The following is a 13,813-nucleotide window of genomic DNA, read 5'->3' as shown; positions in this document are numbered from 1 at the left end:
AAACAGAAAAAATTGACCTAATGATGAGAAAAAAAATGCGTATAACAGCATGTCCACAAGTTACAGTTGATGCAAAATCTTTGGAGTCGAAAAGTGGCAAAAATTAACAGCTTTAACCCTTCATCAGATTAGCTAATGGCTTCACAAACTCCTGCTGTGATAAAATATCATTCCCTAATGACGATGGACAACTTGTTCATGGAAATGTCGGCCGAGATGGAGATGGAGAACCTGACCTGGTGGAAATCCTGAGTAACCTTCCATAATTTTGCTATAGCAATGGAGTAGTAAAACAAAACTCATATCTCCAAAGGAAACTCATATATGATGTGCCAGGATAGGTCAGTTGACCTACATAATAGGCACCAAGACATCAGGTTAAAAGATAGTTTGAAAAGTCTCTCTTCTTTCTTTGCCTGAAACCACCTGTAGAAGTGTTGGCAGAACTGTTGAAGTAGATTATGAGTAGAAATAGCTTTTTGAAATTATATTAATGTTTACATCCAAAAATTACCAATAAGTGATAATTACATGTTACTAAATTTTTTTTATTTAATTATATTTTATCACTGAAGAGTATAGAATGGCTTTAAACTCTGTATCATAAAATTAAGACCAATATTATCATAGTCACTACCGTTCAGTAGTATAGCCTAACTAAATTTTCTGCTATAATACCTTTGGATGGGAGAAATTGAAGTAGAAATGTTCCTAAATATGTTAATTTTGTAATTATGGCTCAATGTCTAATATGCTCCAACTGAGGGTAAAAATGTCCATAATGTTTATAGTGACAGTGAAACTCCTAGTAAATGCTCATATTTTATCAAGTTTTGGCTCTAATTGCTATAAAATGTAGAGGTTTTCTAATCTTAAGTCGGATGTTCTGAAAGAAACTCAAAAATTATGAGGATGGTGATGGCTAGATGTTAAAAAAAAAAAAAAAATTCTTGCTGTATGCCCCCTCATCTGGTTGAGTGGTTGAGTTTTGATATTTGTGTGACATTGGTCCCCATAAGTGCACTTATTTGAAGTAAAAATTGATTTTTCTTTTCTTTTAATATACACCAATTGATTTTCCCCAATGATGCATGCATCCTTTTACACTTAATACCGTCCGGGCACCGAGAGTTGTCTGATGACTGGCAGAAGGGACTAGTTTGGTGTAGGAAGCAAGGTTGCCTGGTAAGAAAGGGAAACACCTTCGTCACATGTGAGCAACAGGCTTCCGTGAAGAAAGGAGCCAGAAGGGACGACAAGCTGGAAGGGTCAAGGGAAGATTCCCTCGTTTTGGTGATTTGAAGAAAGGGCTTGTTTTGGAGGTTCAGGCTTGTTCCGTTGCTTCATGCGTGTGTGGCAAGGTTGTATGACTAGGCGAGGGTGTGAGCTGTGTTTGGGGAACAGAGATTGGATGCAAACCATGCTGGCTCAGGATTCTCCGCTCCTCCTTTTGCGCTGTCATCGGACAACTCTCGCTGGTGGGACTGTTAATCCATGTTTTGAGGGGAAAAGGTTTCCTGTCAAGGCCAATGCTTTTAGGTTTAATTTTTTACATTCTCTTGTTTTGTGCCCAAACCCCTTTCTCAAAATCAATTTGAATCGAGCAAATATCTACGTTACTTGCAATTTACGGTGTCTTAACTATAATTACTTAGACACTTATATGTATCGTTATTTTTTTTCAGATGCCCAAGACGTCATATTTTTATAAAGTTGTTATATTTAGGTTGGGATTACCAAGGTTATGCAACACAAGAGGAAACAAGCAAAACTATTGAGTGGGAACTCTTTAAGGCTCTGAAAAGATCCTGCTTGATAGAAGAGCGGGCTAGAAGTAATTACCACCGTTGTGGAAGGACAGACAAGGGAGTCAGTGCTTTTGGCCAGGTTTGTCTGAATGCAATTTGGATGCATATACATGTTATAGGTATATACATGCTATTGTCAGTATGTTTGAATCATAATCTTATTGAAATTTTCAGGTTATTTCAATTGATGTTCGAACTAAACTTGTTAAGAATAAGTGTTCAGGAAATGAAGTAGATGGTGAAATGCCGTCCTATGACGTGCATGTTGTCGAAGAGACTGAGGGGGAATTGGAATATTGCAAAATTCTTAATCGACTCCTACCTCCCTCTATTCGTGCCATTGCTTGGAGTCCTGCTCTGCCCAGGCAAAGTGCAAGGTTTAATTGTATAAAAAGAACATATAAATATTTTTTCCCTCGAGGGAACCTGGATATTCAGGTAAGATGGGTTATCTAGTTCATAAGCTCAAGATGTATGCTTGAAATTATGCGAACTCAGCTGATGTGGTTTTTGTCTTGTATGTACATATTGTTGTTTCTGAGCAGTTTGGTTTCAAAGTGGCATTTTGCATGCTTGAGACACAAGCAGATTCAATCAAAAGAGTTGGGGAAGTATATAATTGGTATGTGTGACAACAGTGAAAGAAAAACTTCAACCCATCACAACTGCTGTTTTCCCCAGATCTCTTAATTCTTCCCACATCCCCCTCAAGTTTCACAGTTTGTTTATATTCGTTGTAATTTGATAATTCGTTGTAATTTCGGTGGATGAATTCTGTTATTTGGGAAGCAAGATAACTAGTGATGGGAGAAGCAAGAAAGAAATTATCAGCAGAATAGTCCAAGCAAAGAGAGCATTCCACCAAAAGAGAGACCTGCTTACAGCAGGAAACTTAAATATGGAAGTAAAGAAACAATTTATAAGAACCTACATCTGGAGTATGCTCCTATACGGAAGTGAGGCATGGACAATGACCGCAGCGGAGAAAGCAAGGACAGAGGCCTTTGAAATGTGGTGCTACAGAAGAATGATGAAAATCAAATGGATCGACCGAGTTAGTAACGAGGAAGTCCTAAGAAGGGTAGGAGAGAAGAGAAGCCTCATGAAAACCTTAATAAGAAGACGGAACAACCTTATAGGCCACATCTTGAGGCATGATGGCCTGATGAAGACAATCGTCGAAGGACAGGTGGAAGGCAAGAATGGAAAAGGAAGACCTCGAACAAAATATATGGAACAAGCAAAGAGAGATGTGAAAGAGAAGAAATACGTAGGTGTGAAAAGATTAGCTGATAGGAGAACTGAGTGGAGAGCTGCGTCAAACCAATCCTAGGGTTGTTGACCAGAGATGATGATGATGTAATTTGATAATTAAGTTTTACAATCCAATATTGCCATAGTAAGGACAGAATTAGATAAGTGCATTGAAAAGATTAAGAAGAGCAGCAAGAAATTTATTTTTTGTTTGCTATGATGCGATGGAGCAGTAAAAAATTGACACTTTATGTATCCAGTTTATTTAAAAAAAGGAGAGTTTGAAATATGGATTTTAGAGTTCAGTCAAACGTCACAGATACACAGTCCTTTGGATGATGTCCATGAATCATACCATGTATGGCCATTAGTTTATATAGAAAAGGTTTTTAAAAATATTCAGCTTTAATGTATTTCCTTTGGGAATCCTCAGTAATTCAGTCATTAGCTGTGCAGTGGCGTAGGTGTGCAACTTTCGTGCAGAAAGCTTTTGTTCGAATGTCCTCCGCAGAAGATGTTTTTCTTGATGTATTACAGTAGACTCGTTAATACGAACAACCTTATTACGAAGTTCTCGTTATTACGAAGCAATTGGTTGGTCCCAATTCCAGATTCATTGGTCCAGATAGATTTTATATTTAACAATCATTTTAATTTTATTTATGTAAAACCTGGCGAGTCCTATTCTTATATTTTTTGTCAAACGTGACTACTTCTATGCCATGTTCATGCCCTCAGGACAATACAAATTATTACTGTTATGTAGTCTTTCAATCAAAGAATTGGTTAAAAAAAACATGTTATTATAGAAGATGTAATGCTATATTTTGCTGAGTTATTTAGTTTTACCTCCATTTTATTCTTAAAAAACAAATTCATTTGCCATTTGTTGAAGTGTTTCCTGACTGGTTTTCATTCTGCTCCCTTTCTCATTTGTGTGTCATGTTTACTAATTATTTGTAGGCTAGTTACAGGAGAATTTAAAATATTTATTAAATTCATATAAATATGCTAATTTTCTATTACATATCATCTTTTTAATTTTATTGGAGTATTTAACTATTTACGTTATAGGTTATGCTTGTTATTTGTTGGCCACAAATGCTGCATAAATCATTTTGTCTATTACAGAGAATGGTCACTGCTGCTGAGCATTTAGTGGGAGAGCATGACTTCCGCAACCTTTGCAAAATGGATGTTGGAAATGGGGTCATAAACTTTAGGCGTAGAATCTTAAGTGTTTCCATAAAAGTCTTATCTGAGGACCAGCTTGCTGAAAGCTCTGGTGGGAGTCACGGGAAAGATAAGATTTTTGCTGGTGAAATTGTGGAGCCTGTGAACTGTGAAGTTCTTGAGTCCATAGGAGACAGTGTCCAAAGCTGTGCAAATCCCTCTACGTCCTCATGCACAGAATCTTTGGAATGTGGTCCAAAAGAGCTTTCTAACAATGCAGTTTCTGATAGAAAACAATCATTAGAGAGGATCTATGACATGTGTGAACTGACGATTGTTGGCAAAGCATTTTTGTGGCACCAAATACGTAGTATCATGACTGTACTTTTTCTGATTGGGCAAGGGAAAGAAGAACCCGATGTTATACGGCGTTTGTTGGATGTGGATAATTTCCCCAGGTTAGTGAGTTTCAGGATATTTGAATTTTACTCATTAAGTTTAAGCATTTACAATTTGCTACCTTAGCTATGCAAGGTACTATGTTGTATTAGTTACTTCAATTTTACTCAAAGTAATGGAATTAAATGGGTAGAAAGTTGTTTTTTTCAATGATTTTTTTAATGTCTACATTCACTGCACTCAATGGTGTTCGCTGAACAGTCTTATAAGGCCTCTCAAAAAAAAAAAAAAAAAACAAAAACAGATACCATTCATTTATTCATTTCTTCGCAGAATACTGAGGCTCACTGTCAGATTTGTTGAAAGAAAGATGGTGGCAACCTTGACTAATAACTGGCGGTGATGTCACAATTAACCAATTCACCATGACATTGAGTTTCATTTGGGAAAGAAAAATATCCAATTACTATAATTAAATAGTTAAGGGGTATTTCTCAGTGTCTCTGTTTCAGTGGCTTATATGTTTCCCCACTAATGATTGTTGCTTTTTCTGGGGAATTCAAAAAGGCAGGGCATTTTTATTCATATTTTTCATGTTTTATGCATTGGTTAGTCCAGGAAGGAGAAGGTTAAGATCCTTTCTCTGATGATTGTCTATTCAAAACATTTTACTTTGGTTACAAATATTGTTTTTCATTAGATTTCCCTACAAAATGCAGTGGTGTTCTGTCCTAAAAGGTGTTTAGTAGATGTTGTACTTGCATGTGTGGTGAGAGAATTGTCTTATTGTGTAATTTCCAAAGGATATTTCCCGTTTCTTCCATTGTTCATTTTATGAATGGAATATAAGTTTTCTTCTGGTCCCTGAGGCCTTCTACTTAGGAATTAGCAGCTTCTGTGGTGTTACTTTCATCTTATTTTTTTTCTTTTGGACTTTCTTTGGCAATGCTCGGAAGCTGACTATGTTGTGGAACCAATTTCTTCATTGGGTAGCCTCTAATTTCTGCTTTTCTTGTGGAGAGTTAGTTTGGTTGCTGATTGTGCAAGAGCAGTGGATTTAGTTGTTCTTAACTCCATTGATTTGGGGTGGGTGGTGATTAGGCGTTGTGTGCAGGTACAGATTAGTTGCTGATGGTTTTCAGTTGACTGAGTACCCTTAGGTACCATTCTCCCCCTTTTTATTTATTTATTCATTTCCGAAGGATAGAATTATTTTACAATACTGTTCAAATGAAGAAAGCATCAGCAACTAAAATAATAAACACAAAATTTATGTTCAACAAGTAATTACTTCACAAAAATAAGTCTACAATAATCAAGTAACTCCATGCAATAGAAATGAGTGCATGATGGTTGTGATTAGATAGATAACATGAAGTATAACAGTTTTGAATCATAGATTACAATCTTCCTAATTTTCAGTATTGAGAATTAATACATGAATGTGAACCAGTTTTTGCAAATATCCCAACTTTTCTTCTTAATGAAGCTGCAGATTCATAGAAGAAATCCAGGTGCAAAGCACTACTTGTTCTGAAAGCCCACTGTAATAGATGTAGTTTGTAGAAGACAACCGTCGGCGAAAGATGGTCATAGATCGAAGACCCCTGGACACAGACAAGTCGCACTGTACAGGACTGTTGGCGAGGCCATTCTCCAATTAGAAATACATCAGCATGTTGGCACTGCAGTTGAAGTGTGAGGAGATCAAAAAAACTCTCCAAACTGCTTACTGGGGTAGTACGGAAGGTGTACCAAAGTTGGACACCAAGTATTTTTCTGAATCTATTTTGTAAACCTTGCAGCTGGTGAGTGTGGTTGAGCTGGTAGGAAGAATAGATGACAGACCCATACTCCAGTATTGGGCCTACCAAGGACTTGTACAGTTTGACCATGGGGAAAGGAGAGCTGAAGTTCATTGTAGATCTGAATACATATGAATCCCAGGAGAGAGTTGGTGTTTACAACAATATGAGAAAAGGTCAGAGGGACTGAGTGAAGGCTCCATGATGCTTAAACTTGTCAGCTCTTTTCGAAACAGTGGTGTACAGAGTATAGTCATGCTAGACAACTTCAAGACCTTGTTTGAAGACATCATTTGCATTTCTGAACATTGCATTGAGTTCCATTGCATTAATATGACACCAGTTGGCAATGTTTGTTAGGCAGTGTTGAAGATTACTGTGCTCTAAGGGCCAAGAGACATTACCAAAGATCATAATGTCATCAGCAAACATGAGGAAGCATGAGTTGATTGCTTTGTCAGTGTCATTAATGAATAAATTGAAAAGAAGAGGGCCCAGATGCGATCCCTGGGGCACACCAGATAACACCTGAAAAGGCTTAGATGTTGATCCATCATATTTAACAATCAGCATTCTGTCACTCAAGTAGCTATCCAGTCATGCCAGCAAGGAACCATGCAAACCACAGCCCACCAAATTAGCTATTAAAAGGCTACGATGAACCTTAACGAAGCCTTTGGAAAGATCTTAAGTGTATGTAGTCAACAGTGGTATTTATTCATCAGTAAAAATACAGTTGACTCTTTCTAGTAAATAATACCACCAGAAATACCTACAGTGTCATTACATTCATTCCTATGAGCTAGGAATAGGCCAAACCAAACAGGTCTACGGACAGTGGCACCAACTCCATGGGGCCTGAGGGTGCCCGAGCCCCCTCAAAAATTCGTTATGGGTGCGAGGAAAAATGTGTGAAGCTTGTCGATTTTCCCCAGAGTGTCCAGATATCGAGATTCGAGTTATCAGGGTTCTAATGTCGATCATATGACTCCTCTAAAATGCTTAAAAAACTTAAAACTCACTACTTATAAAATTTCTCTGGGAAAGATCACCGATTTGGGCCCCCCCAATATTTTTCGTAAGTCGGCGTCCCTGGCAGTCAACCTGGCCAGAATCACTGATAGCAGGTGAGGTTTACTCCAGGAACTCAAGTGGGTTTCAGATGGTTGAACAGTGTCAGAGGAAACCATGTTGAGATGGGGAGATGCACTTACGCAGGTTGAAGTAAAGATGGTCTAAAATGATGCTTTTGTAGACCTTAGCAATGGATGATTATATGACAATTGGTCTGTAGTTACATTGCCATGATTGCCGGACTTGAAGACAGGAATTACAAAGCCAATTTTGTGTGATGAAGGGAAGATTCCTCTAGAGAGAAGAGAATAAGACAGCAAGATGAGGAGCCAGGACAGGTACACAGTACTTTAGCACCACTGGAGGGATGTCATCAGGTCCAGGTCCTTTCTCGGAAGCAAGAGATTCTAGTCTACGTTGAGCATTTCCTGGAGTGACATTGTTGGAGATAGGCAATTTCCAGCCAAAATTGAATGTAGGACTTTTCTTCCTGAACATCCATAAACAAAAGTTTTCCATGTTCTACCACCTCTATTTTGAACTTGTTGCAGTCATTAATATGATTCAAGCAATTGTAAAATTCTCACTTTTTTTTCCGTCCCTCCTAGTAATAAATATCCCATCTATGTATTTCACCCAATTCTTCAGTTTGTAATTGCCATTATGCATTGCTGTGTTCTTTAGGCTTTCCATAAATATTTATTTCCACACTACCGAAAACAGCACTTATTGGCCTTATACATTGGGGTTTATTAAACATTTCAACAATTACGTGTGCATGAACCACCAATCTCTGGATAGGGGCAACCTACCCAGGCGGGACTGGAACCTTGTTTGGCATGCGACCCACTGCCACTGAGGCCTACGAATGAATGTTCTGTAATATGTTAGGTGGTCCTGAGGGGAAGAGAATACCCATCACTGCTCCTGAAGTCTGTTAATAAAAATTGTTTTCCACCAGAATAAGGTGGCCTTGGGCATATCTCTGAAACCTTTATTTCTCCAGACCGTGATGTTTCATGATAGATTGGAACTTAGATAATTCGAACATCAAGGGACCAGGTAAAATTAGAATTATTAAAAAATTCGAATTAAAGAAGTCCTTAATAAATAGGTCCAAAACAATAAAATTCATATTTCCAGCCAAAACTCTTTATTACATTGACACACTTGAAATATAAATATGTACCCTGATTAATGCCTATTAAAAAAATTAAAGTAACTTTAAAACAGGGATATTTATTTCAACAAACTACAAAGTAAAGTATAGTAACATTTTTATTCTAACCTTAAAATATCCTCCGTAACATCTGAACTGCTGTGCACTACCAACTTAACTTGTAATCTTATACGTTTCGAAAAGCTGTCGTATCATAATACTCTGCTATAGAATCATAATAGCCAAAGAGATTAAAAACATTGAATACTTACTTATTGTTTAACAGAATATTGAAAAATAAACATAAAGCTCCTGGGATGGCAACCATAAAACAAAACCTACTGTTTTACAAAAAAGGATAATATTTTTGCCTGTTTCTGCGAATTATTTCTCTCGGCTGTTATATAAGATTCTAACATATTCAAAGAGTTGAAGTATGAATCACCCACATTAATTCGTTTTTTTAATGTAAATTCGAGTTATCCAAAATAAAATTTGAATTATCCATGATTTTTTAGCATTGTTTGAGTACAAAATGCTAGGGGCGAAGAGAAATATTTGAATATTAGAATATTTCGAATGAAAGAAGTACGAATTATCCAGGTTCCAATGTATTTACTGCTTTGCCACAAGGCGTATTAGTAGAAAGTGATTACCCCTCTTCCCACCCTCCTCTCTACCTTTCTCTACCACCTAATGCAGAAAAAATTTAATTTGAATCAAAAAGCCCTGCCTTATGAAATTACCTTGAAGAAGTGACCAACATTGGTCAGGAAATCTTGGGGTCACCTGAACATAGGGTTCATTCTGGTCAGGGAAATAAAAATTGGAACTGGAAGTCATAGAAATGTCACCGAAAAATTCCAGTGGCATAGCAAAAAGACAATCATGGATGCACCGGGCATTGTTGCGTTGAAGCAGCAAAGTGGTTATTTGGTTGCTGTCCTGTGTTCCTTACCAGCTATCCAACTACACCAAAAACCTGGTTACTTACGAAGCAATGACTGATTGTAACTTATGTGTGATAACTTTGATTTTTTTCATTCTTCTTGCACAAGTTTTAAGAAATATCTACTTATTAATGTAACTAAAATAATAGAACAGAAAGTAGGCAAATTTCTTGTATGGACTTCTTATTGGTGCTACGAGGAATTGTTTCTCTTACAGTCTATACGAGAGCCACAAATAGTGTGGGCCAGTGAGGGAATTATGAGTGGCATCATTCAGTTATGTGTTAGTTGCTTATGAAACATTTCTTCCTGGAGGTGTAAGAATTTTGTGAATATGAATTTGAGATTTGATTCAAATCCCTGAAATATTTAATTTTGGATTTGCGTCAAGAAAATAAAAAGTGGAAAGTTGGTATGAATCCTGAAACAGTGAATTGGAGATGTATCACAAAATTATTTAACATCAATGACAAACATTGAGAAAATTTTTAATGAAGGATATGCAGTTAGTTACAGTGTGTCGTCGTTTAACGTCGTCCCGTTTAACGTTGTTTCACGATAACGTTGTCCAAAAATTGAAACCCTTGATCATTTAACGTCGTTATTGCTTCGCGATAACGTTGTTCAAATTATGCGCGGCGAAAAAAAAATGAATGGCGAATAGGACGCAAGCGCATCTGATGTATAGTAAATATTACTATATTAATGCGATTGGTAATTTTCGCTCGACAGAAAAGGTTGGTGTGGGTAGCGTATGTTAAATAGGCGTCTGAGCGAATAATTATCGCCTCATTTACCCATTATCCATTTATTTTTCTGATGCCAACCGAAAAAAATGTCCACGAAGAAGAGTGGCTATCCTGGCAGTTCTTCAGACGTGAAGAAAAAACGGCGATATTAGAACAAAAACTTGGTATTATTAAAAGAATTGAAGAAGGTGCAACTGCTGGAGAGATCGGTCGAGTTTTAGGTTTGCAGGTCGAGTTTTTACAATTAAAATTTCTTCTGTTACTGAAAATATCGATGTTTCGCCATTAAAATACTTTCTTTTTAGTTTTTATATTTCATTTAATAATGCCTTCTTCCCAACCTTTTCGTTATGAAAATTCGTTTCGTTTCGAATGAATCGTTATTGTTGGATATATGTGTGGTACATCTATATTGCGCAAAACTGTTGATGCGCATGCGCACGTTGGTGTGCGCACGTTGGTGTACGCACGTTGGTGGCGCACGTTGGTGTGCGCACGTTGGTTACGCACGTTAGTTGGCGGGAGAGCCAGTCTGGTCTAGTGATGGGCAAAGTCGATCATTTTAGTGATTCAATCATTTTGACTCGAGTCCCATAAGTGATTCAATCAATTGATTCAATCACTATGATCGAAAAGACTCAAATCAAGATTCAATCACTATGATCGAAAAGACTCAAAGGAGTCATGATTGAAAAGACTCAAAAGGAATCATGATCGAAAAGACTCAAAAGGAATCATGATCGAAAAGACTCAATCAATGGATGTAATAAATCACTTTGAATAATCGAATAAATACTGCCTCATCTGCGAAGAGCATTGGTAACGCTGATTGCTATCCATATTATCATTTCATATACTATTTTAATTGTGAATTCCTAGATGAGTAAATTAGATTGCAAAAATGAAGGAAGCAGTGTCATGAAAATATTTGGGAAGGCGAAACTGCCACAGTTTCTTAACACTAATAAAATAATTTCTAACTATAGTTGATCAAAATATAACACAAAATACACCACACACTATGCATGAATCTGATCTGCAGGATAATTTTATGAACGGCACAATAAAATATAACCAGCTTTAACTTCTACTTCTTAACGTTCTCCTACAGGAGTCATCTTAATATTTTCCTTTTACGTGTATTGGTGTTATTAATACTGATAACTGCTGGAAAACATTTAAGAAAAAGATTACACAAGTATTCAGTTCTTCATAACATAGTATTTAATTTTATCACAACTATTTCTGCCCTGACGAAAAGAGATTAAGCATCGGTCGTTCCAAATTTTGAATCAAACCGGAAACCGAGATGATTGATATGAAACCGGAAGTCGGAGTGATTGATGATTGATGATCGACTTGTTTAACGAAATGAATCATGAGTCATTTGATTCACCTAGTGATTCAATCTTTTTGATCGAATCGTTCATGATCGACCCATCACTAGTCTGGTCAGTCTCTCGCAGTCACTCTGTATGTGTTGGTATGTGAGCCTGGTGTGTTACCATGGGCCCAGGGGGCCATGGTGTGTAGCAAGGGAATGTATTTTCTTTGTTGGCAATAAAGCCCAATTACTTAATCAATTAAGTTTTACTCAAATCTGTTAACCCGAGAAACCTGAACATGGTAGCAGAAGTCCGTGGTTCACGTGGTGGTTTCTTGGTTATTGTACGAGTGACGGTAAAATGGTGAAGTACAGTGATTTGGTTATACCGGTGTTTGACGGAGAAGAATACGGTATGTGGAAGAAACGTGTGACATTATTTTTGAAACTTAAAAAGTGTGACAATGTCATAATGAGAGGAAAAGTTTCATCGGACAAAGAGGATTGGGATGAAAATGATTTAAAGGCAATGAACTATATATACGGCGCTATTTCAAATAAGCAATTGGAATTTGTATGTGATAAAACGACGGCGTACGATATAATTAAGAAGTTCGATAGTTTATATCTGAAAGAGTCAACAGCACTGCAGATTGTGTGTAGAAATAAATTGGAAAGACTGAGACTTAGAGATTACAGTGACTCGGCGAAATTTTTCAGTGACTTTGAAAAATTGGTAAATGAGTTGAAAACCGCTGGCGCGAGTGTTTCAGAGAAGGAAAAATTAAATTATATGTTGAACACGTTGCCTGACTCGTACAGTTATATTGGTGATTTAATTGACACGTTAAAAGAAGAGGATCAAACAGCTGACTATGTGAGGAATAAAATTCAAATGGCTGAGTTGAAAAATCAAAGATGCGAGACTTCGGCTAGGAAAAGCAACGCATTCGCGGCGGATAGAAATAGGCAAGAGCGAACATGCTTCCAATGTGGTGAAGTGGGACATATACGAAGAGATTGCAGAAGTAGTGGACAAATGACAAGTAGCAGAGGCACATGGCGTTCATCACGATGCAGACAAGGATCCGGAAGAAGAGGCTTTGTAAGGGGGCGTGGCAGCTTTCATCGCGGGCAGCGCGGAGTATGGCACGGAGCATGCGCAGACCAAGGACAGAAGAATGAAGAATACAGCGCATGGCTTACAACGGTTGCTCATCGTGCGGTGCATAACACTGAGATAAGTAATGTAGATCGTAATGAAATAAAGTGGCTTCTTGATAGTGGCTGTACAGACCACATCATTAATGATGATAGATATTTTGATAAATGTATTGTTCTGAAGCAACCCATAAATGTTCATTTGGGTAATAATGAAATTCTAAAAGCCACAAAAATCGGAAATGTGTTAAGTTATTTTGATGCATTTGGCAAGAAGAATTTAGTTAATATGAAGAATGTATTGTATGTTAAAGATATGCAATCAAACCTGATTAGCTACAGCAAAATAACTGTGGGTAATACAATTGTTTCTAAAGGCAAAATGACCAAAATTATTGATTTTAAAGGTAATGTTACAGCAGTAGCTTTGGAAGTGAATGGTTTATACATTATGAAAAGCAAAGTAAAATCAGGAACTTTGGTAAATGTTGCAAATAAAAGTGTTGATTCTATGACTCTAAAGGAAAAATGGCATCGTTTATTGGGACATGTAAATTTTAAATATTTAAATACTTTGGTGAAAAATCAGTTGCTGGACGGTATTCCGAGTGAACTTGAATCAGACTTTTTGAAATGTAAATTATGTATTGAAAACAAAATGAGTAATGTTCCATTTAAGAATAATAGGAACAGAGCAAAAGATATTTTAGAAATTGTTCATACTGATGTTTGTGGACCTTTCCAAACCACAGGTCTTAAAGGTGAAAAATATTTTGTTTCTTTCATTGATGATTATAGTAAGATTGCTAAAGTTTATACGATGAAATCTAAAACTGAAGTGTTTGATTGTCTTGTTGAATTTGTGAATGAATGTGAAAATCTTACGGGTAAAAGGGTAAAATTTTTGAGATGTGATAATGGGAAGGAGTATTTGAATGGTGACATTTATAATTTTAC

The 13,813-nt window shown here is 36.9% G+C and overlaps 1 protein-coding gene across 1 annotated transcript in view; it reads left to right on the top strand.

Moving 5' to 3' along the window:
* The window catches only part of LOC124166658 (tRNA pseudouridine(38/39) synthase), a 30,667-nt gene that overhangs the window by 3,391 nt on the left and 13,463 nt on the right, over positions 1-13,813 (top strand). The window contains exons 3-5 of the mRNA XM_046544281.1: positions 1,686-1,887; positions 1,983-2,246; positions 4,194-4,693. Coding sequence (XP_046400237.1) covers positions 1,686-1,887; positions 1,983-2,246; positions 4,194-4,693 — 966 coding nt within the window. The remainder of the gene's footprint in view (positions 1-1,685; positions 1,888-1,982; positions 2,247-4,193; positions 4,694-13,813) is intronic.

This window comes from Ischnura elegans, chromosome 10, assembly GCF_921293095.1.
Source record: "Ischnura elegans chromosome 10, ioIscEleg1.1, whole genome shotgun sequence".
Lineage (NCBI taxonomy): Eukaryota > Metazoa > Arthropoda > Insecta > Odonata > Coenagrionidae > Ischnura > Ischnura elegans.
Note: the sequence above shows the minus strand (reverse complement) of the source record. Positions and strands in the feature narration are given on the sequence as shown.